At 47.0% G+C, this 22,291-nt stretch overlaps 1 protein-coding gene across 1 annotated transcript in view; it reads left to right on the forward strand.

The window, feature by feature from the left end:
• The window catches only part of USP30 (ubiquitin specific peptidase 30), a 446,442-nt gene that overhangs the window by 10,060 nt on the left and 414,091 nt on the right, over positions 1 to 22,291 (forward strand). The window contains exons 2-3 of the mRNA XM_086943095.1: positions 2,310 to 2,419; positions 5,642 to 5,824. Of these exons, the coding sequence (XP_086799221.1) occupies positions 2,310 to 2,419; positions 5,642 to 5,824 (293 nt within the window). The remainder of the gene's footprint in view (positions 1 to 2,309; positions 2,420 to 5,641; positions 5,825 to 22,291) is intronic.

Raw genomic sequence — 22,291 nt, forward strand, 5'->3', positions numbered from 1 at the left:
GTGTGTCCGCTGTTGCCGCCTCTAATCATAGCTGTAGGTAGACACAGAGAGCAGGTCCGGGGCGCAACCAAAAGTACTATCTGGGTGCAGGTGATCTTCCCCCAGGTCGAGCCGCGCTGCCACCTAAGATGCCGCACTCCTGCGCTCCAGCTGTACCTCCACGGGGTCACTCCTCACCCCGGAACCAGTAGACGGGCCACCGCCAGGGCCTGGGCAAATCACATCACAGGGTACACGCCAGGGGGCCCACCACCACCAGCCCACAAGCCGTCACCGCCTGCACAGGCCGCAGGACGGAGACCCCCGTGGGATCGACTCTCCGCAGCAGTTGTGTTGCTGGTCGCTGCAGCCCGTGGTCACCGCTGCACAAAAGGGCCTGCCCTGCGGCCCACTAGAATCCTTAAGCCAGACAAGGAGGGGTCCCAGCACATCGCGGGGGAAGCGTCCAACAGTGCGCCCCAGTCCAGAAGTCTCGCCCCCCCCCAGACAGCACCAGGAACTGCTGCCCAGGCGTTACCAAGGGAGGGGGGGGGGGAAACTGTACAGCGCCAGCAGGGGGGGTCCTTTGCCGCCACACAACGCGGCCGCCGCAGCCAGCAGCCTCCTGGGGGCCCGTCCAGCCGCCGATCTAGCCCCTCACTCGGCCGGCTCTTCAGAGCGGAGCACCCGGTTGCCAACCCGCCGGCCTCCTCACCGGATCGCCCAGCGTGCCATCGCTCCCAGGACTTCCAGTGTCCCAACGATCGGGGACCGGCCACAGCTCTCGCGGCGCGCCGGCTATGTCGCACTTCCGGTCCGCCACCGCCAATCGAGGGTCCCGGCTTCACTCGCGGCTGTAGGCCGCACGTCTCCGGGGGCCCGAGTTGCCGCTCAGCAGTCCGGCTCGTCTCCAGGTGATCGCCGAGGCACTGCGGCGATGTCAGACTGCTAATTTTGCCCGTTTTGGGCCTCCCAGGGTAGTGGTGACGGAGGATAAATACAGGATTGTGAAGTGGCGGGACGGAGCTCACTCAAGCCACGTCCGCCATGATCCGGGCCTTTGCCACGCCACCTTTATATTGATTTTTAATGCTATTTCTTAAATATAACATCCCTGTAACCTGGGTGTGTGAGTGGGTGTGATTGCCAGTGCTTGTGTGAGTAGCTGTGTGGGCTTGTGAGTGGCTATATGAGTGTGTAAGTGGATATGTGACTGGTTTTCTGGGTCTGAGTTGGTGTGTGATTGGCTGTATGGATGTGTGTGCATGTGTGAGTGAATGTCTGGGCATGTGTGACTGGCTGTGTGTGCATATGTAACTGGCTGTGTGGGTCTGTGAGTGAGTGTGTCTCTGACTGACTGTGTGAGTGACTGTACACGTGAGTGGGTGTGTGAGTAGTTGCATTGGTGTATTAGTGAGTGTATGAGTACCTGTAAGGGTGTGTGAGCGGTGAGCTGGGTCTCTGAGTGGGTGTGTAAATGATAGGGTAGGTGTGCAAGTGTGTGTGTGACTGGCTATGTGGGTCTGTGAGTGGGTGTATGAGGGGGTTTTGTGGGTGTGTGAGTGGCTGTACATGTGTGTGAGTGGGTGTGTAAGTGGCTGTATGGGTGTGTGAGTGGTGTTCTGGGTCTCTGAGTCAGTATTTGAGTGGCTGTATGGATGTGTGAGTGAGTAGGTGTATATATATTTTTTTAATTGAGATCTGTATTTGTGGATCACTTATGGATTCACATAGGGGGTACTGAGCGGCTCGGTGGATCCACATGCGCTTAAAGAAAATGTTTTTGGTCCGTTTCTTGCACATGAGATGTCCCTTACAGACCCCTCCATCAGTCCCTTAGGGTCCTGATACCTCTAGCCTGAGATCCTTATATCCTATTTACACTTTATTTCCATTCCGCTTGACAAATCACCCCAAAACTACCCAGACAGCAGCTGAAGTGAATGTCAAACTAGTTTTCCAAATTTCATGAATTTTCGTCAAAAGGCGCCAAAGTTATCAGGAAAACCGAAAACCAAAAATGCTTTTCCTATGGAAATGAGGGCCCAACTATAGCTACGCGCCGGCCAGTAGGTAGGTGTGTGTGTGTGTGTGTGTGTGTGTGTAATATATAGATGTGTGTGTGCTTATGCATATATGTGTGTGTGTGTGTATGTATATATTTGTGTGTATGTATATATGTGTGTGTGTATGTATATATGTCTTTGTGTGTATGTATTTATATATATAATGAAAAACAGGTTATCGCTGTGTTCTTGTAGTGTTATAAAAAAATAATAGTAGAAATGAAGGCAACCTACTGTGCAAACGGTTTACATTTTATTTTTCAGGTGTAAAATTATGAAAAACTGGGGCGTTATTGGTGGGATTGCTGCTGCTTTTGCAGCAGGTTTATATGTTCTCTGGGGTCCCATCACTGACAGAAAGAAACGCCGGAAAGGTGGGCATATTTCTTTTTTCTATGTAAAGGCATTAAGTATTTTCCATGTTATTGCCCTTAACGTATTTATAGCAGTGTTTCAGTCTCTTCTGCTGTGTTCTGACGTGTGTGATTGTGTATGTGGATGTGAAAAGGACAAAGTTCTCCATGTAGGTGACACTTAATGGAATTTTTTTATGTCTTGCCTTCCAACAGCATTAGTTGTCAGTATTCGAAGATACATATTGTCAGTAATACATTAAACTATATACATCTAGTGGGCTTTCAGTTGGCTCGTTATTCTTGATTGGGTGGCCTTTTTGTCTCTTTCTTTGATTCTTATTCAATGGCGTTCCTCCCTAATCTTTGTTTGTCCCAGTTCTGTAGTATTTCTTCTTTACTGTTTTATGATTGGATAACTTGTGGTCTCTCACTGTTTACATTCAAGGAACTACTATTATTATTTTTTCTCCATGGGAGTGCATCTTTTTACCTGCTCTCTCTCTTGTTTGCTACTTCCACTGTCAAATTTCCTCCCACCGCCGTCTTGTTGCTCCTGACCTGTCTTGTTTGTGTTTTTTAAACCCCCACATGCATGCTGTTTGGTGATGTTGTCTTCCACTCTTACCTCTGTTGCTCCCTGTCCCTCTATCCTCTCTGCTGCAATTGTTTGTTCAATTTTTTTCTCAAATATTTCCTTTTTTTTTCGAGAGTCCAGCAGCTGCAATTTCCAACGTCCAAGATAGGTATCCTACATCACGTGATGCTGTATGCTTGCGCCTATACCTAAGTTTGTCTTCATGCTGTGCACCATACTGCCATGATACCTATGCTTGCTCATATGCAGAACATCATTGCAAGAAAGCATTAGCCGCAACAGACCTACATTACTTGTAACAACCAAGCTTGATTTGCTTTGCCAATACTTGTTGTATCACCCGTTTGCAGGAGCACCAAGCCCACTATTGTGGGTTCATACCATGATAAATGAAAGAGGAATAAAAATAATTTCCCAGTTCTCCAAATTCTATCACGTTGTCAACCTATCCATCTAAATACGGTCTCCTAAAATTAATCATCTTTTAGTTTTTTGATTGGACGAGCAAAGAAATCTGTTAATCATTAACCGTCTGCTTTCTGCTGGTGACCGGGATGGCATTGACTACAAGTCCATTGTCTTCTTTGTTTTCCCTCCTTTTGACACAGTTTATTAGGCTTTGAATGCTCTGAAGTGGCAGTTGTGTCTGTAACTGCATTGTTTAATCAGTATCAAAGTTCCCTCAGCGTGTTCTCTTCTTGTTACAGTATAATACAGTACCACTGTCTACTCCTTCAGAAGATTTTCCTACAATTCCCAAAGTAGGAGTCTGAAGAGGACCCCATCCCTTTCTTAAATGTGTTATCACCCTAACTTTGAAGTTAACATTTCAGTGGTTTATGAGAAGAATTCTGGGTGCAAACTATTAATATATACAGTACCAACTTGCAATCCTTTGAGTCATTAAAAGTTTACAGACTCGCAAAAAATTGAATTCCTATTTTGGAAAAATGTCTTGCAGTCACAAAAGCTATTTTGCAAATTGAAGAGTTTGCACTGCAGAATAGGCTAGTACATCTCTCCCTATGTGGCTTCCTCCAATGAGTGACCCTTGATCTTGCTCTGAAGGTTTCCTTGAAGGATTGTGTGATGTATAGATCTTGGTTTCAAGGCAGGAGCGAGACGCTTAGCTATAGCCCTGCCATTTTCTCCAGTACACTTTTTGCATGAAACATGGTAGTTTGAGTTTCGCCATTACTTGTCTGGAGCCAGTGTGGATCTTTAGAGCTAGTATCATGGAATGCTTCGAATCAAAGACAGACTTTGACCATGTGATACTGGTTTAGCTGCTGTTGTATTCATAATTTCTTACAGAGGCTTCTTTAAACAATGTTGCAGTAATCCAGATTTGATGAGACTAGGGATCTAGTGAGTTCTATAGGATAGTTTGCTTTTCACAATGAAAACTTTACAGAGAATGTTTATTCGGAAAGTGGCTCTCATTGACAGTCGTAATTGCTTAAGGGCCTAATGAAATTGAAACGGATTCCAAGCTTTGTTCATTTATCAACTAGGACCAGGGTGTCACACCAAGGAACGATGACCGAGTGAAAGGATTTCTATTTGCGCTAGGCTAGGCTTTGTCTAGGTTCTACAATTGTTTGCTGCTCTCTTATGGTAGAGGAAGCTGTCTTTTGTCCACTTTTCCATAGTTAGGATCGGGGTGACACCGCCATATATTTATAAATTAAGTTGGTAGCTGTTGATTACTTAGGCAAGCAAGAAGAGGTGAAAATGTAAACATTTGCTGCGAAAATGCTGAAACTTAGGTTTTCTTCATAGTACATGAGTGAATGTAGCCCATTCATATTTCGTGGGTCCAAATGGAGAAATAGTAATGGATAAACTGGAAGGCCTTACGTACCCAATATCGTGTCTCACCCGCACGGGCAGTTCAACAGGTCTGTGTGTGTGTCAAGTGTCGATCTTTAGCCTGAGATCAGAGTAACAGAGGTATTGTAGTATTGTATTGTATATTGGATTTATATAGCGCTTATCACCCAGGGGTCTCTAAGCGCTTGCCTTGGGAACCCGTCCTGGCTTTTCCCTGTGAGATAGCCCCTACAGGGCATCCCCAAGGTGAAAGCCAGGCATCCCGCCGCAGGGGGCCGTTGTGGAGATTCAGCAAGCTTAATGCCCAGAGTTGCAGAGTGTGAACCCATGATTAGGTCAGGCACCGAAGCGAGAATTATCGAGTCCGTGGACATTTGACCTCAAGACCCTGCCGCGTCGGGAATTAAACCCTGGTCCCGGGTCGGACCTCTGCTTCAGGGTCTGCCTGCTCTAACCAGTGAGCCACACTTCTCCACTTCACTGACGTTGTTATCAATCCTGTCCTCCCGCTTCATTTGTCAGTTGGCAGTTCTGTCTAGTGCAGGCTGGAACTAGACAGTAAAATAATATGATTGCACTTTTTGTAGTACTAATTGTGAGTATTGTTCATTTGCCGGTGTCAAACATTGATCAAGAAAAATGTTGTTAGCCAAAATGTTGAAAATTATTCTTACACGTATACTCATTTAGGTTACCTTTTCGGAAGTAAAAGTTATTTATATTAAAAGTCTGTGGTGTTTTTCCACATGCAGTCTAGGACTTATATTCAACATATTGCCAAACGTTAAAAAAAACCATATTTCATCTTTTAGGACTTGTGCCTGGTCTGCTCAACCTGGGAAACACATGTTTCATAAATTCTTTGCTCCAGGGCCTATCTGCATGCCCATCCTTCATCAAGTGGCTTGAAACATTTACAGCTCAGTTCAACACAGACCAAAACCTGGATGCACAGCCCCAGTATCTCTCTCTAACATTACTGCATCTTCTGAAAGGTATGAAGCATTAGTATGATGTAAGAATGTTTACTGCACAGAATGTATGATCTGTTACTTGCCCTTTGTTGCTTATCAGAAAAAAAAGTTGGAATAGTATGTAACTTCTGTATATTATGACCTTTCTTTAAGACCGATTTGCTGTATGTACTATGGATTTATAGTGTAGGAGGGCGATACATTGCCATCGTTCATGCCTCTTTGACAATAGGCAAGGTTCAGCATTATCCACTGGCTACTGATGAACTAGCAAGGTATTGTGAAATGCTCATGTAGAGACGTCTGTAGTTACCTAGAGTGATTAAGTTCCTTTAAACTTCCAACGTATCCCTTTTCTTCTCTTCACGGCTGAGAAATCCTAGACCTGTTTAAAGCCACAGTCTGATGCATCAAGGAGAAGGTGTTCTGCAGCGTGATTGATGTGCATCAGGCATGGGCTTGTGTTTGAGAGCGATGGTGGTAGGGTTTTATCAGACATCTTGTTGCTTAATGACCGGCTATAAAATAACCTGCTATATTGTGTGCTCACATAGTAGAAAATCTAATTTTGATTGTCCTTTAAAAGGAAGAGATCTTGTATAGAATGTTAAATACACTAAAGTACTCTGAACAAGCAGAGAAAACAAGCAAAAACAAAGCCAGTATGCCTGGATTTGTAGTGAAAAACAATGCTGGGTATGTTGAGCATGAAGATGGGGTTTGGCTAGTTTACGATTGTGTTGGAATAAAGACACTGTATTTGCCGCAAGTGTGACTTGGTTGGTGTTCAGCGCCTGTGTGTTGCTCTTTTTACAGCCTCTGGTTAGATGGACATGTGACGTGTGCAATGCTTTCACTTTTGTATTGTTTTGGAGCCCACCCAAAAATGATGTTGTAAAAATAGAATGAAATGTTTCATTTTAAAATTGAAAAAGGCAGCTTTGATTTTTCAAATTAGTGCATATTCAACATGTGCCACATTGTGGTACTTTTAACCTGCCCTTGAGTTTTACAAGTATAATATATGGGTGGCTCTGGTTCAAGTTATCACAGCCCTGGGCTGCTGGGGTAACTAATTGAACTAAATGAACCAAGACTGTGTCCTATCATCGATTTAGTGCCCTGATATCTGTTTGTTTGCTTGCACCAGCTGCTTGGTCTTCTAAAAGCACAGAACTCTTGTATACCCTTGCAAAATCTTTCAAAACCAGTGCTTCTATGAACTACATCTTTATTTATTCACTGTCTGTCTTTGGATATCTGTGCAAAAGTAGGAGGATGCAGGGAGATTTAAGTGGGATAAGAAATAAAGATTCCAAAAATCAATCAAACTCATTTTGCCATACAACATCAAAGTGAAAAATGCAATATTTCTTGCTGTTGAGCCTTACCCCAGAAGCCCCCAAAATATATCAGCTAGCAGACATCTATTGCTTGAGAAAATAAATTGAGATTTATTTTCTTGCAGCAGTTTGTAAGGTGCACAATTGTTGTTATATGCAGACGTTCCTGGGAGAACAAGTTTCCATAGAGTCTGTTTAATCTATTAGAATACTTGCTCAGTAATATGTTTTCTCACTCAAGTATTAAATGTATTGTAAGAAATTGGGTTATTGGTTGAGGGAGGTGAAAGCCCCACTCAGGCAGCAACCACAATCCTTGTTGGGCGAACCACAAAAGTCACTAAATTAACCTGTGAGTAACTGTCTGGTAGCTTGGCACAAAAGTAGTCAGGCTTAACCTGGGGGCAATGTATAAAGCATGTAATGCAGCACACAAAGAATAAAAAACTGAAACGGAAGAAACCAATTTAGAAAAAGTTATTTTAATCAATAAAATGACACAATGACAAAAATCCAATCAGTAGAACTGGAGATATTAAATGATAAAGTTTTAGTAAAAATAGTGCTAAAATGCGCAAATCACCAAATGAGGTTTTCTGTTGCGCTAGTCTGAGACAAAAGTGGCAAGTTCATAGTGACCGTGACAGATCACAGGCTGGCACAGGCCAGAGATCGGCACACTGGGAGTTGTATCTTATGCCCTAGGTGGAAGGTCTGCGTGGCAGTGCTTTGTGAGGCTTCACGTTGCTCTGCATTGGTTCCGATGAAGCTTTGCGGGGCTTCACTCCACTCTGTGCTGTTTCTGTGGAAGCTCTCAGCTGTTCAGTAAGCTTCACAGGGCTTTGCGTCACTGCATTAGTTCCAATGAAGCTCTCAGCTGTGCGCTACTTCATCATTTGTGATGAAGCTTTCAGAGGTGCGGCAAGCCTTTGCAGGGCTTCGCTTTGTGCCAGATTTGTTGGAACCTTTATTTAGGCAAGGTTCCATGACCTGGAAGGCACCTCTTGGGGTTCAGGACTCACTTCAGCAGTGACCAGAAGAAGAGATTAGGCATGTCCAGTTGCAACAGGTCAGCTGGATAGTTGCAGGTCTGCCTCAGAAGCTTGTTATGTCCCTATAGCTCACACAGGTGGTCAGCCAGCTGCCCTTTGGAGCCACTCTGGGTAGACTGGGATGAAGGTAAGGAGGGCTTCCTTCTCATACAGCAAGGCAGTACTTCAAGCAGCAGGGCAGTACTACTTCTCGAATGTCCATAGGCCCAGGACTGTTCTAAAGAGTGGCTCTGGAGGTCCAATATTTATACCAGGTGCTAACCTTTATGTGGGAAAAATCCAGGGCCTATCTCCACATCTGGTTCTTCCCATTACTGTGTCAAGGCTCCAATCGCCTGGGGTGATGAAAGGCAGGGCAGGCCTGGTGGCATGTTGATTTGTGTGTACCGGAGGCAAACCCATTTGAAGTGTAAGCGAGGCTAGGTACAGCTCCTCCCTAGTCATCCTGCCAGGGTGACCCATCCTGAACACACCTTATCCCGCTTTTGTGTTGCTGTTTGACAGCAATACACAAACCCCAGCAGCAGAGTCATTCACAATTGTGTGACCCAGGACACTGGCAACGGTACAAATGGTTGGGACAAGAAAATGGCAACTTTCTAAACATGGAACTTCCAGAATTGTCACTCAAAATTCAACTTTACCATGAAAGAGGATTAGTATATCTTGGTTTGCTCCCAATTTAAAATTAGAACTTATTAAATATAATAAGGTAACCCAGTGTTAGTCAAAGGGAGAGGTAGGCCTTATAACGTTTAAAAAAAACGACTTTAGGAGTTTTTGATAGTCAGTGTATGTGAAACTTAAACACCCATGTCCTGCTTATAAATGCAATGCACCCTGCCCTTTCAACCTTTTGGGCTTACCATAGGGGACTTGCCTCTTGTTTCACCATAGGCGTAAAAGTCTCTAAATTTATGTGTGAATACTATCATTCTTGTCCACAAAACGTCTCAGTGCACTGATATAATCTGATGTACTAAGGTGAAATACTTTTGCATGTTAATGAAAGACACTTTTTGAAGAGACTTTCTCATATTTTTCCACGTTTGTTGCAAGAGATCTTTAAATATTAATTATATTTGAATTGATATAAATGCTGCCTTTCGCACAAAGATGATCCAGAAATATAAAAATATAAAAAATCGATGAGTTTCTAAAGTTACATCTTACCGGAAACTTCCTTTTCTTTTACTTTAGTTAATGTGAAAATAAATGTTTACCCGTTTATGTAACATCTTTTTGTATGTTAGTGCCCAGTCAGTTAAACAGAAAACCATTGCTGCTGTTCATTAGAGTGCTGCATGTCATGCAAAATATGTTTGCACATAAGTGATGTCATTGATGATGGCATCTGTTTTAGACACGAGCAATCTTTGGGGGAAGTTATAGTTGCAAAGCTAACCGTAACTGGAACTTTGAAGTAATTTTTTAAGTTCTGGGCTGTAATGATATTTGTTGTAACTGTCAATTCTTATAATGATGAGTGCAGCAGTCAGTTGTGTGAAGACGCCAGAAATGCTAGATCGCCATTCTGAACGGTCTGCTGCTGCGACGGGCTGCCGGCTGTGGGCTGCGAGCAGGCTGTTCTCTGTTTCACATCTGCCGTCGCCATTACCGTTGAAGCCCCACTGAAGTTCCCCTGAAGCTCCCCTGCCTGCCCCCCCCCCCCCCCCCCCTGCCTGGCCCCCTTTGCCTGGCCATCTTTACCTGGACCGTGCTCGTCTTCGGCTCGGCGGGTCTGGCGGGTCCGGCTGTTCTGCTCTGCGGAGGTCACAGCAGAGTTTACAGCAGAGTTGTGTCAGAGTTGCGGCGGCGGAGCAGTAGTCCACGGCAGGTGAGCGCAAGGCGGACAGCGGGTGTGACGGGCTGCAGAAGAGCCGCAGGAGTGCCCAGCCTGTGAGCCGGTGAGCTGGTGGGCGGCACAGCGTCCCCGCGGAGCTGAGAATGAGCGAGTAAGGGGGAGACAGGGGGAGTGGAGAGGAGGCTGCAGAGGCTGTGGAGGTTGTCGTGGCTGTGGAACCTGGGTGGATTCCAGATCGGCAGATCACCCAGGCAGGCGGACACAGCGGCGGACCGAGGTCTCTAAAGTTTTCCGAGGACCGTGGGGGGAGAACTGCTGAAGTGCCGGGGGCGAACTGCTGAAGTGCCGGGGGATAACGGCGATGAAGGTGCAAGCGGTCAGGCGGCGGCCTGTGTGAAGAGCGGCAAGCAAACAAGCGGTAAGAACGGCAATAGCTCAGCGTCTTGGTAGAGGCGGCTGCATCCTGCGCTGGTGCCACTGTTGCCACCGCTGCCACCACCGCTGCCTCCCCCGCCGCACCCACCCCTACCACTCCAGCTGCCGCCATCACGACCAAATCTGCTCCCCCTCCCCCCTCCCCACGACAGCCGTCTCCCGCGGTAGCATCTCAGCAGCACTTAGCAGCTTCCCGTACGCTGCGCGCCGCAGCCACCGACCTCCTCAGTCACAGTGGCCGGAGCTAACGAGCGGCATCAATAACAAATAACAATCTATCAAGCTCCAACTAAGGCAGGAGCCGCCAACTCTAACACTGCACCCACGTTCCGGCTCTGGGAAATGGCCGAGAGGTGGAGTGGCGTGACCGCAAAAGCGCAGTGGTGCATCACCAGCCTTGCCAGCAGAGCACCCCCTCAGCAATTGCTGCTGCTGTCGAGAGGTCGGCGAGGGTTGGCACCGGCCCGCCGGCCGGCTGACGGTGCAGGGAACAGGGCGCAGGCGGTCCGCCATGAGGTCAAGGAGGGTAAGAAAACCTCCAACGACTCAGCCAAATAAACGGAAACGGAACAACACATGTACATCCACAAGTCCAGTGTCCCCAGGAACGACCAAGCTGATCAAGCTGACCCCCTGTGAAACAAAGGTACCCGAAAACATAATAGGGTACGCAACCTCGCAGGGAGGAGCTGACGAAGGACTCAGCATTAACCCACCTGATGGTCCGGCAGAAGGACTGAGACTAGGAGCAGAGGACAGTCTTGCCACAACATCTGGAGAAATCCGAGATAACAAAACAAAAAATAGCCCATCTCCAAAACAAGGGAGGTGTGGAAGCCACAAAAGGAAAAACAACCAACAACTAATTAAACTGTCAGGACTACAAAGTGAAACAAAATACAACTTTCAGCCAAAAATCTATACAAAATTCAATTTCCTAAAAAACCCAGGGAACGCAATCTATTCTACAAACGATTGCATTAAAGGCCTCCAATCTCCTCTGCAACCGGCCAGTGAGTCTAATGCTTGTCCCGCAACTACTAGCCACACCACAGTGGAAATCCACACGGCACCAATGCCAAACGAAATAACGAACTCAACTGGAAATGGAGCAGACAACAGGGGTCACCTGGCACAACAACACATCAGGACACCGCCAAAAGAAGGCTGTATTGGCCAGGCACTTCCACAAGCAGGATGCTCAGAGGAAACTCCATTAACAAGCTCCCCACAGACACCTGCTGAATCGAACAACCAAGCAAAACGGCATGACGGGAACTCTGGGTCCCCCAGAAACAACCTGCTTCACCAGCTTGCAATAACAACCTACTCCCTAACCACTCAAGATGCAGCACCGGAGGAGGAAAAAATAAGAGAAATTGTAGACCTCCAAGTTCAAAACACCCACGCAACCATGGAATCAAATCCTTACAACACCACAAGGACTCCCGGCTCCCTAGAGTTAAAACTCGACCAAGAAATTTCCTCACCAACTAAGGCAGACTTATCCGCCTCACCTAGGGATATGACTTTCCTGACCTCAGAAGAATGGATTGACCTGGAGACAGTATATAACGGCAGGCAGCCCATAAACAATATCAGTGAAGAAACTTCACACCCGCTCCCAGAGAGGACCCTGGACCCAGTCAACACTTTTTGGGTCACTCTTCTCAACACAATACAGCTATCTTCAACGGCCCTACAGTATCAATCCGACAAGATGGACTTACAACTATCAGTCCTGCAAAGTCTAGCAGAGGCCACAATGGGGATGGATAGGAAACTGGCAGATCTCAATGGACTCATAAAAAGAGGACAAGAGTCAGTCAAACTAACTGAAATAGACAGAACCAGCTGTACCTGCCCCCCAATAATCGACAAGTTATCATCATTACCCATGATGTTGGGCAACCTCTTGGATGAAATAAAACTAAACACCACAAAATTCCCCCAAGCGGAAGCCAGGTTGGAGAGGCCCGACCTAAATCCAAACGCGACAAAGCCATCTCAAACAAAGGCAGTGCCCCTAGGAAAGATCGTCGACACGCAAAAACCTAACTCGCCAGGGGGTCAAACCCAATTTGTCACCTCCACAGTAGAAAAGACCACTCAGAACACACTCATAACTGGACAAACTAATGAACCGGGGAGCCCGCAGAACGCACGGGCTCGTCGTAAGTAAAAAAGGAAGAGGCGCAACAGAAAGATCATCGAGGACTGTCAAGGAGAAAAATGGAATCCCATACCATCGGAAGGCTTGGGGCCATTAGTAACCGGCATGCTTCACAGGAACAAAAACCCCCTCTCACTGGAATCAGAAACCCCACCACCCTCAGCGGGAACGTCAATAGAAGGATTAGGAGCCCACATCTCCAGTGTGGGTCCAACAAACTAACCAGTGAGAAAACAGACCGTAAGCACAAACGAGTTACCATGCCGACACCAAATAGAGCCGGCATTAGGACAACCGGATGGCCACCGAAGGGTAAAGAATAAAAACTTGGAGGAAGAAAAAAAGGATCAGGATGAGCCAACCTCCACCAAAGATGATGTGACACTGAATAATTTCATGACACCGTGTAACTGCAAGAACACGAAGACGACACCTAGCAAAGCAAACCTTCAGACCCTATGCAATGTAAACCCCGAAGACAAGCACACTAGCGATCAACCTCAGCGGGATATTTCAAACTGCAAACTAAACGAACAGAACATCAAAATCTTAGAGGGATCATCTGCAACCGAGGAACAGATCCATCAGAAAATGTTGCCCCCAAGGGAAATAGACACAGAGACAATCATTTTCATTCCCGAATACAAATCCAAGGGAAGAGTAGATACTCTAAACAGGGGAATATACTAAAGCTAATCAACTCAATAGATAAACTAAAACCTATAAATTCCTCGGACCTGCTCTCAATTGAATTCCACCCAGCAACACACCCACAAGGGAATGAGAAAACAAGGGCTACGTGGAAAACCAGGGAGGTAGCAAATTCAATCATGGAGAAAGCATCTAGCTTCTCCAAGTGGGGAATCCGGCTTGAGCAAGAAATAAAACCACCTTATCCTACCCCGCTCCTCGAAGAAAGGAAGGAAGAACGACCTCCACTGGTCAAGTCAATACTTAAAGGAGCACAAAGCTACTCCCCAGGATGGGAAAAATACCTGGCGAAATCGCAAAACCCAATACTTCAACAAACAGCTCCTTGTAAAGAAATAATAACTCGCACAATAACAGGAAGCAACACCATCTGACAAACAAAGCCAGTTTTAGCCACCAAAACTGTGGCTTCCCTCAAAAACAAAAATAAACTTAAAATTTGCAGTTGGAATATTAACGGACTAGCGGACAAACTGGAGGATCCCGAAATATCGAACTACCTGCAATCCTTCGACTTGATCCTCCTCCAGGAAACATGGGAGCCCAACGACATAGCCCTACAAGGATACACAGCCTGGACATATCCGGCCTGCAAAGAATCGCATTACGGCCGCTGCTCTGGCGGCCTGGCAATTTTCGCGTCAATATCATTTATTGGAGCAATCAAAACAACAAGCATAAACATTACTCCACGGAACGCAATACAGGCAATATCGCTCACAATTGATAATAACCAAGAAAGTTACCAGTTACACGTCGTAAACACATATATCCACCCTAAGAATAAGCTGACTGGGTCAAACGAATTAGTTCAAGAGATAACTAGACTCATGGAGGATGGGGAAATGGATAACATACTATTGGCCGGCGACTTCAACCTCCATCTATTTGGCGAATCAGCAACCGACGACATGACACAGGAAATGGATACAGTATGGAAAATTCCAACTCAATCAATCCCCTCCCGATACAAACAAACCAACACTGCCTCCCAGCTAGTAAAAGCTCTAGAGAAATTGAACCTACGCGTACTCAATGGACGATTCAAAGAGGATATCCCTCCAGCGCCAACATACTACTCGTCAATTACCTCATCCTACCTTGACTTCATGCTAGTAACTCTGCCGCTGTACGACAAACTACAATCATTCAAGATAGGAGACAGAACTCAGAGCGACCATTTGCCGCTAGAAGTTCAACTAGCACTGACCTGTAAGAACGAAGCAGCAGAAACAAGAAGCATGTGTACAGAATATACCGCTAACTATAAGCGATTACGATGTAAGACCACGGATATGGAAGCACTAGCAATCAGTGCAAAAACAATAATACAGGAAATATCCAATACAACCGACAACCCTCTCGTTCTTTGGGAAGACTTCACAGCGGCTTTAGGAGAAAAACATGCCACAGGGAAGAAAACTCAAAAAGGGAACACCACAAGGTTTACGTATGGCAAAGTAACAACTGCAGAAACAAAAAACATCAAGCTTGAAATAAAAAAGACCCTCCGGCAACTCCGCCAAGACCCAAACAACATGGAAATTCAACTGCGGCTCCGCAGGTCAAAAGCATTGTTACAAAAGAAAACTTGGGAAAGGAAAAGGCAATTGAACGAAGAACTTTGGGCAAAAATCTTACATAATTCAAAGCAGAAGAACCGCTCTAGTTTTTGGAAGACTATCCATAGGCTCCAACAGCCAGACCACAACGGCATCAATTCTGAAATACCGGAATCCGACTGGGCCAACTACTTAACAACTCACTTTAACACAAGCGACCCTGCAATGAAGAAAGCCAAAGGGGTAGATTCGGAAGAGGGAGCTCCCCACCAAATGGACAAAACTGTCACACTCATCAAAAAGCAAACTGGGCGCTCAACAAGAAAACAATCGGGCACCACGCACCAAAAGGACGAAGCCGGTCCAACGATAACTGAGCCTAGAATAATTGAGAATGAACCATCAGCTCAGGAAACAGCTGATATTATTCTTAAACAAATCTCCAAGGGAAAACTTGAGGGGGCTCCAGGACCAAATGGGATCCCTCCGATATTATATAAACAGGATCCAGCTTTTTGGAGCATTACCTTGACTCCAGTATTCAACGAAGATAGGGAAAAAGGAAGAATACCAATATCTTGGAGTGGCTCGATAATAAGCCCAATATTTAAAAAAGGCGCTAGGATCGATCCAAGCAGCTACCGTCTGATTGCCCTGATAGACGTAGAGGCAAAGTACTACGCAGGCCTCATCCTGAAGGATCTAATAACATGGGCAACAAAAAAGAACATAATTCCAGCTACACAGACTGGCTTTCTGAGGGACCAGGGTACCCTAACTAACATCATGGCGCTAACCCTACTGTTCGACGCAGTAAAAACTGCAAAAAGCTCCCTGTACGTGTGCTACATTGATTACAGCGCCGCATTCCACCATGTAGACCGGCACAAACTATGGCGGAAGCTGAGCTCATGGGGAATCCCTGGTCCCCTCCTACAGCAGCTGGTAATACTACACACCGACACTTGGGTCCAAATAAAACTGGGATCTGGCACACACCTATCAAGAAAAATAAAAACAAGCAAAGGACTAAAACAGGGCTGCGTCCTAGCCCCAACCTTGTTCAATCTCTTCCTCGCGGATCTTCCCGAAGAGCTAAAGACAGTAACATCACACGCACCTCGGTTAGGAAACATTACGCTCTCAAATCTGCTTTACGCAGACGATTTGGTCCTTATCAGCCAGTCTCCTATCGGGCTTCAAAACCTTCTGGACAGAACTAACGCATTTTCGAAAGCAAATTCTCTAACAATCAATCTGAACAAAACCAAAGTCATGCCAATGAACCATAACAAAAAACGGAAACCCGCATGGTTCCTGGACAATCAAAGATTAGAATTGGTGACCTCATATAAATACCTAGGAGTCATAATAGATGGTAAAGGCTCCTTCAAGCAAGAACTAGAGGCCATTCGCTGGAAGGGTATGACTTTCCAAATATCAACAAGGCCCCTGCAGAAAGCTGTTCCTGACAGGACATTAGCCCCTCTCTTACAGGTAATAAAAGCTTGCCTGCAGCCAATGCTCTCCTACGTCAGCGATATGCGAGGTAGAGATGCAAGCACGCTAGATAACACAATTAGTCGTGCATATAGAGCAATATTCCATCTTCCAAAAAACTCTTCGCCCGCACAAATTCGTCTTGAATTCGGACAGCTGAAACAATCAGTGGAGAGGAAAGGTCAATATATAAAAAGCTGATACAGAAAAGGGGGGTGGTGATGAACAGAGTGTCTGAATTAAGCAGACCACTCTTACCCAGTCCAAAGATCAGGGCTTGATCCATCACGTTATTTATCTCACTGCCCCATCCCAGCTCAGAACCTGGCTATATGCAAATTAGTCTGTCCCTGGCCCAGTGCATCATGGGAACAGGGCAGACCAAACTACCAAGCCAATTCTTCACCAGAAAGGAGACAAGCTACCGGGGACCGGTTTCTGGCATTTCAGCCTCTTCGGCCCGGCTTGCTTGAATCCTGATGGAGCAGTGAGAAAGGGACTCATGTCTGAGTATACCCTGCCACACCTATAGTGGCCAAAATTGATACAGAAAAGGGGTGGTGATGAACAGAGTGTCTGAATTAAGCAGACCACTCTTACCCAGTCCAAAGATCAGGGCTTGATCCATCACCGTTATTTATCTCACTGCCCCATCCCAGCTCAGAACCTGGCTATATGCAAATTAGTCTGTCCCTGGCCCAGTGCATCATGGGAACAGGGCAGACCAAACTACCAAGCCAATTCTTCACCAGAAAGGAGACAAGCTACCGGGGACCGGTTTCTGGCATTTCAGCCTCTTCGGCCCGGCTTGCTTGAATCCTGATGGAGCAGTGAGAAAGGGACTCATGTCTGAGTATACCCAGCCACACCTATAGTGGCCAAAATTGATACAGAAAAGGGGGTGGTGATGAACAGAGTGTCTGAATTAAGCAGACCACTCTTACCCAGTCCAAAGATCAGGGCTTGATCCATCACCGTTATTTATCTCACTGCCCCATCCCAGCTCAGAACCTGGCTATATGCAAATTAGTCTGTCCCTGGCCCAGTGCATCATGGGAACAGGGCAGACCAAACTACCAAGCCAATTCTTCACCAGAAAGGAGACAAGCTACCGGGGACCGGTTTCTGGCATTTCAGCCTCTTCGGCCCGGCTTGCTTGAATCCTGATGGAGCAGTGAGAAAGGGACTCATGTCTGAGTATACCCTGCCACACCTATAGTGGCCAAAATTGATACAGAAAAGGGGTGGTGATGAACAGAGTGTCTGAATTAAGCAGACCACTCTTACCCAGTCCAAAGATCAGGGCTTGATCCATCACCGTTATTTATCTCACTGCCCCATCCCAGCTCAGAACCTGGCTATATGCAAATTAGTCTGTCCCTGGCCCAGTGCATCATGGGAACAGGGCAGACCAAACTACCAAGCCAATTCTTCACCAGAAAGGAGACAAGCTACCGGGGACCGGTTTCTGGCATTTCAGCCTCTTCGGCCCGGCTTGCTTGAATCCTGATGGAGCAGTGAGAAAGGGACTCATGTCTGAGTATACCCTGCCACACCTATAGTGGCCAAAATTGATACAGAAAAGGGGGTGGTGATGAACAGAGTGTCTGAATTAAGCAGACCACTCTTACCCAGTCCAAAGATCAGGGCTTGATCCATCACCGTTATTTATCTCACTGCCCCATCCCAGCTCAGAACCTGGCTATATGCAAATTAGTCTGTCCCTGGCCCAGTGCATCATGGGAACAGGGCAGACCAAACTACCAAGCCAATTCTTCACCAGAAAGGAGACAAGCTACCGGGGACCGGTTTCTGGCATTTCAGCCTCTTCGGCCCGGCTTGCTTGAATCCTGATGGAGCAGTGAGAAAGGGACTCATGTCTGAGTATACCCTGCCACACCTATAGTGGCCAAAATTGATACAGAAAAGGGGTGGTGATGAACAGAGTGTCTGAATTAAGCAGACCACTCTTACCCAGTCCAAAGATCAGGGCTTGATCCATCACCGTTATTTATCTCACTGCCCCATCCCAGCTCAGAACCTGGCTATATGCAAATTAGTCTGTCCCTGGCCCAGTGCATCATGGGAACAGGGCAGACCAAACTACCAAGCCAATTCTTCACCAGAAAGGAGACAAGCTACCGGGGACCGGTTTCTGGCATTTCAGCCTCTTCGGCCCGGCTTGCTTGAATCCTGATGGTGTTGGATCTAGCCCTGATCTCTTGACTGGGTGAGAGCTTTCTGCTTAATTCAGAGACTCTGTCCCTCACCACCCCTTGTTGTAAATATTTTTGTCCACCCTAAGCGTGGAAGGGTATTCTCAGATGTGAGACCCTTGCTCATTGCACCATCAGGATTCAAGCAAACCGGGCCGAAGACGGCTGTAATGCCAGAAACCGGTCCCCGGGAGCTTGTTTCCTTCCCAGTGTAAGAATTGGCTTTTGTAGTTTGGTTTGCCCTGTTCCCATCATGCACTGGGACAGGAACAGACTAATTTGCATACAGCCAGGTTCTGAAACTGGGATGGTGCAGTGAGCTAAAAAACGGTGTTGGATCTAGCCCTGATCTCTTGACTGGGTGAGAGCTTTCTGCTTAATTCAGAGACTCTGTCCCTCACCACCCCTTGTTGTAAATAATATATAAAAAGCTGGCACAAAATTAAAGAGGCCGAGGAAGGATCCTTAAACGCCAACTTATGGATTGAACTTACCACCAAAGAAACTTCACCAGCAAGGGCCTACCTAACCAACTCACTGGAGAGCCTAGGCCTAAAAACGCTCTGGGAAACAAGAATGGATTTTGGGACCTTTAAAAAAGCTGTTTCAAAAGTCATAAAATTGGTCTCCTCACTTGAGGACAGAGCCACCCTATCCAAAAGAGCGCACAGATGGGTTGTGGTCGAGGGGCACAGAACCACAAAGCCACAAGAGTATCTATCAATGGGCCTTAAACAAAAAATAAGTTCCTAAACATGCGCTTAGGTAACATACCCATAGCACGTTATCTGGTACCTTGGAAAAGGCCTAATCCATCAAACGCATGTCGCCTTTGCCAATCTGCGAAGGAGGACCTTATACACATCATTTGCATCTGCGAAGCTCTCGTGGACACGAGGCGTTCCATGCTTCGGCCCATTTGGAACCAGAAGGGCGTAAAAACCTGCAAGCAGGCAGTGATGCTCTGTTTCAACCCCAAAGAGACCCCGTTAAACTGTAGAACAGTCAAATTCTTTGACATAGTGGCCAAAAAACTAAATGAAACAACACTTGGATGGATAACCCAATCGCAACAGGAGAATAGCGGACTCCACTAATGGCCCTAAAAAAACATAAGCCCACATCTATCAAAGCCACGGCAATCACAATAAAAGAAGAATTCACTCATAAGACCAAATTAAAAGACCGTTGGGTGCAAAAATTAATCATATCAAGAGAATAGCGACTTCTCCAACGGCATTACAAATCACAAGAACTACAAGTATTAAGGTCACGGCCAACAGGAAAAAGACTTACTAATTTACTGCAGACTCTTAGTGATTTTATTAATGTGCAATACTTTTTTTTTTTAAGCAGTCAATGACTTTTTATCTATTGCTTAATTTTGTGAGTTTTTATTAACTGTGAAATAAAATAAATTCTGAAATTCTTATAATGATGTTATCTCTAGTATAACATAACCATTATTTCTGTTACCAAAGATTTTCAGTAATTTTTGATATAACGGGTCAAGAGCCCAAAAATAGCTAATAACCCTATCTTTCCTTATTGCTGAGGAGTGATGTGCCTAGAATGTCTGTGTGCAGGTTCTGCCTTCAGGCATGACTTCCTTTTGTTCTTTGGCACAACCCAGCGCCTCAGGGCAAGGCCTTTCACTAGATCCTGCTCACTCTCCACCTGCATCCAGGGCACCCTGTGCGCTGCCTTTGCCAATGCCCATGTGGACTCCCATTCTCCAGGATCAACATCAATCCCTCTAGAAGAACAAGCATTTGCAATGCAATAGGTCTCGCATTGGCGATAGTTTAATCTATTGGCTTTGGAAATGACAATGCTTTTTATTTTTCTGTTTTTGATAATTAACACATAAATAAAAGGCATTGTCATTTGTTATGCCGATAGCTCAAACTCTTGTAAATACGAGACCTATTTCTGTGCAAAGAAACAGACGCTATTGTCCTGGGCTGCTTGGAAAGTGAAAGCGCGCGTGGCACGCTGAATGTTGCAGGAAAGCATGTTGTGCCTGCAGTAGGAGAAACTAATTTGAACTAGCATTAGATTGTGCTGCGCAGCATGAGACACGAGCGTTCACCAGGACCTGTGCATTAAAACTAGCCCTGTGGAAAACCAGAATTATTGTGTGCTGTGTAATGCGAGACACATGAGCCCGAAATTTCTTTACTTTACACATCTGACGCGCCCTTGCGCCCTCTCTCTATGCCTCTCTCTTTCTCGCTCTCTCCCTCCCCTCTCTCCCCCCTCTCTCTTTCCCCACTCTCTCTCTCCCCTCTTCCCCCTCTCTTTCCCCTCTCTCCCTCTTTCCCCTCTTCCGCCCCCCCCCCCCCCCCCCCCCTTTCGTCCACTGGGGTCATTTGTTGCAATGAGGCCGTATGCTCCCCGGACTTCAGTAAGGGCTCTCATCTCTTGCTGAGCGGAGACACTATGTACTCCCTCTTGTAAATTGTGTGATCTTGGTGTCGTAGAGTCTGTGCTCGCTGCTTCTGTCACCCCCCCCCCGGTGCGCTGGGCAGAGACTCTGTGCTCCCTGTGCCGCTGCTTTGTGACACCGTGCGCCCGAGTGTGCTGCGTGGAGGATGCGTGTTCTTCAGTGCGCTATCTGGAGGCTGTGCGCTCCCCTGCGCCTCGTTGTGCTATGCCAGGTGTCCGTGCTTCCCACTAAGCTATGCACAGTTTAAGTGTTTGCTGGTGCACTGCCCACTGCATTCAATTCTTGGCGGTCAGGGGACATGTTCTATCTGCTCCAAAGTTAGCTCCTCTCCTTTGTGCTGCTCGGACCTCTACCCCGCAGTACACTGCTCTATGGCTGTTTGACCCCTGCGTGCTCCTCCAGGTGACTATGCTCCGGGGATGCTGTCCCACCGCTCCGGTGACTTGCACTAAGGCTGTGCGCTGACCAAGTTGCTACAATAGTTCTGCAAGCCCCCCACGTGATGCTCGAAGCTTTGTGCTCCCGCAGTGCTGCTCTGAGAGGCTCGTGACACTGCGGTGCCTTGAGGCCCCCAGAAATGCTGTTCAGGGACTCTTCAGTGAGCTGCCCCAATGCTCACTGTTAGACGGACCGGGACGGGTTTGCTGATCGGGCCGTGGAGGAGCCAAGCAGGTCCCGAGATGGATGAAGGATGGTCGACGGGCCGTGGAGAAGCCAAGCAGGTCCCGATGCAGATGACGGTTACAACGGTCCGCGGCCTCGCCAGCAGATCCGGACGACGATGAAGGATGAAGGTTACGACGGCTGTGGCAGCGCCAACAGGCAGGATGATGGTGCACAGGACAGAGCTACGGCAGCGCCAGTAGTCCGTCCAGGATGAGTTCTTCTTTCGTCTCTCGACTCCAAGATACAACTGCCTTCCTGCTCTGGAGCTGCCCCAGTTATAGGGCTGGCGTGCTTTGATGTCCGGACCCTCGCACTTGGAGGTCGGGAGGTCCGGGATGAGGGAGTCCAGACACCCAGCAGGGGGGTGGAGCCAGCGCCCGGGGAGGCGATGGGCGAGCGGCACTGGCCGGGGGAGAACCATCGACACCTCTTCCTCCCATTGACTGGCCAAGTAGCTCGCTCACCTCCTGGGTGGAGGGTGGTGCCGGAATGTCTGAGGCCGGGCTAGGCCCAGGGTTGAGGTCGATCGGGGGCCAGGCTGCCTCGTGGCGAAGTGTCCAAGATGGCGGCCCCGGCT

The sequence above is a fragment of the Lissotriton vulgaris genome, chromosome 11 (genome assembly GCF_964263255.1).
Source record: "Lissotriton vulgaris chromosome 11, aLisVul1.2, whole genome shotgun sequence".
Classification (NCBI taxonomy): Eukaryota; Metazoa; Chordata; class Amphibia; order Caudata; family Salamandridae; genus Lissotriton; species Lissotriton vulgaris.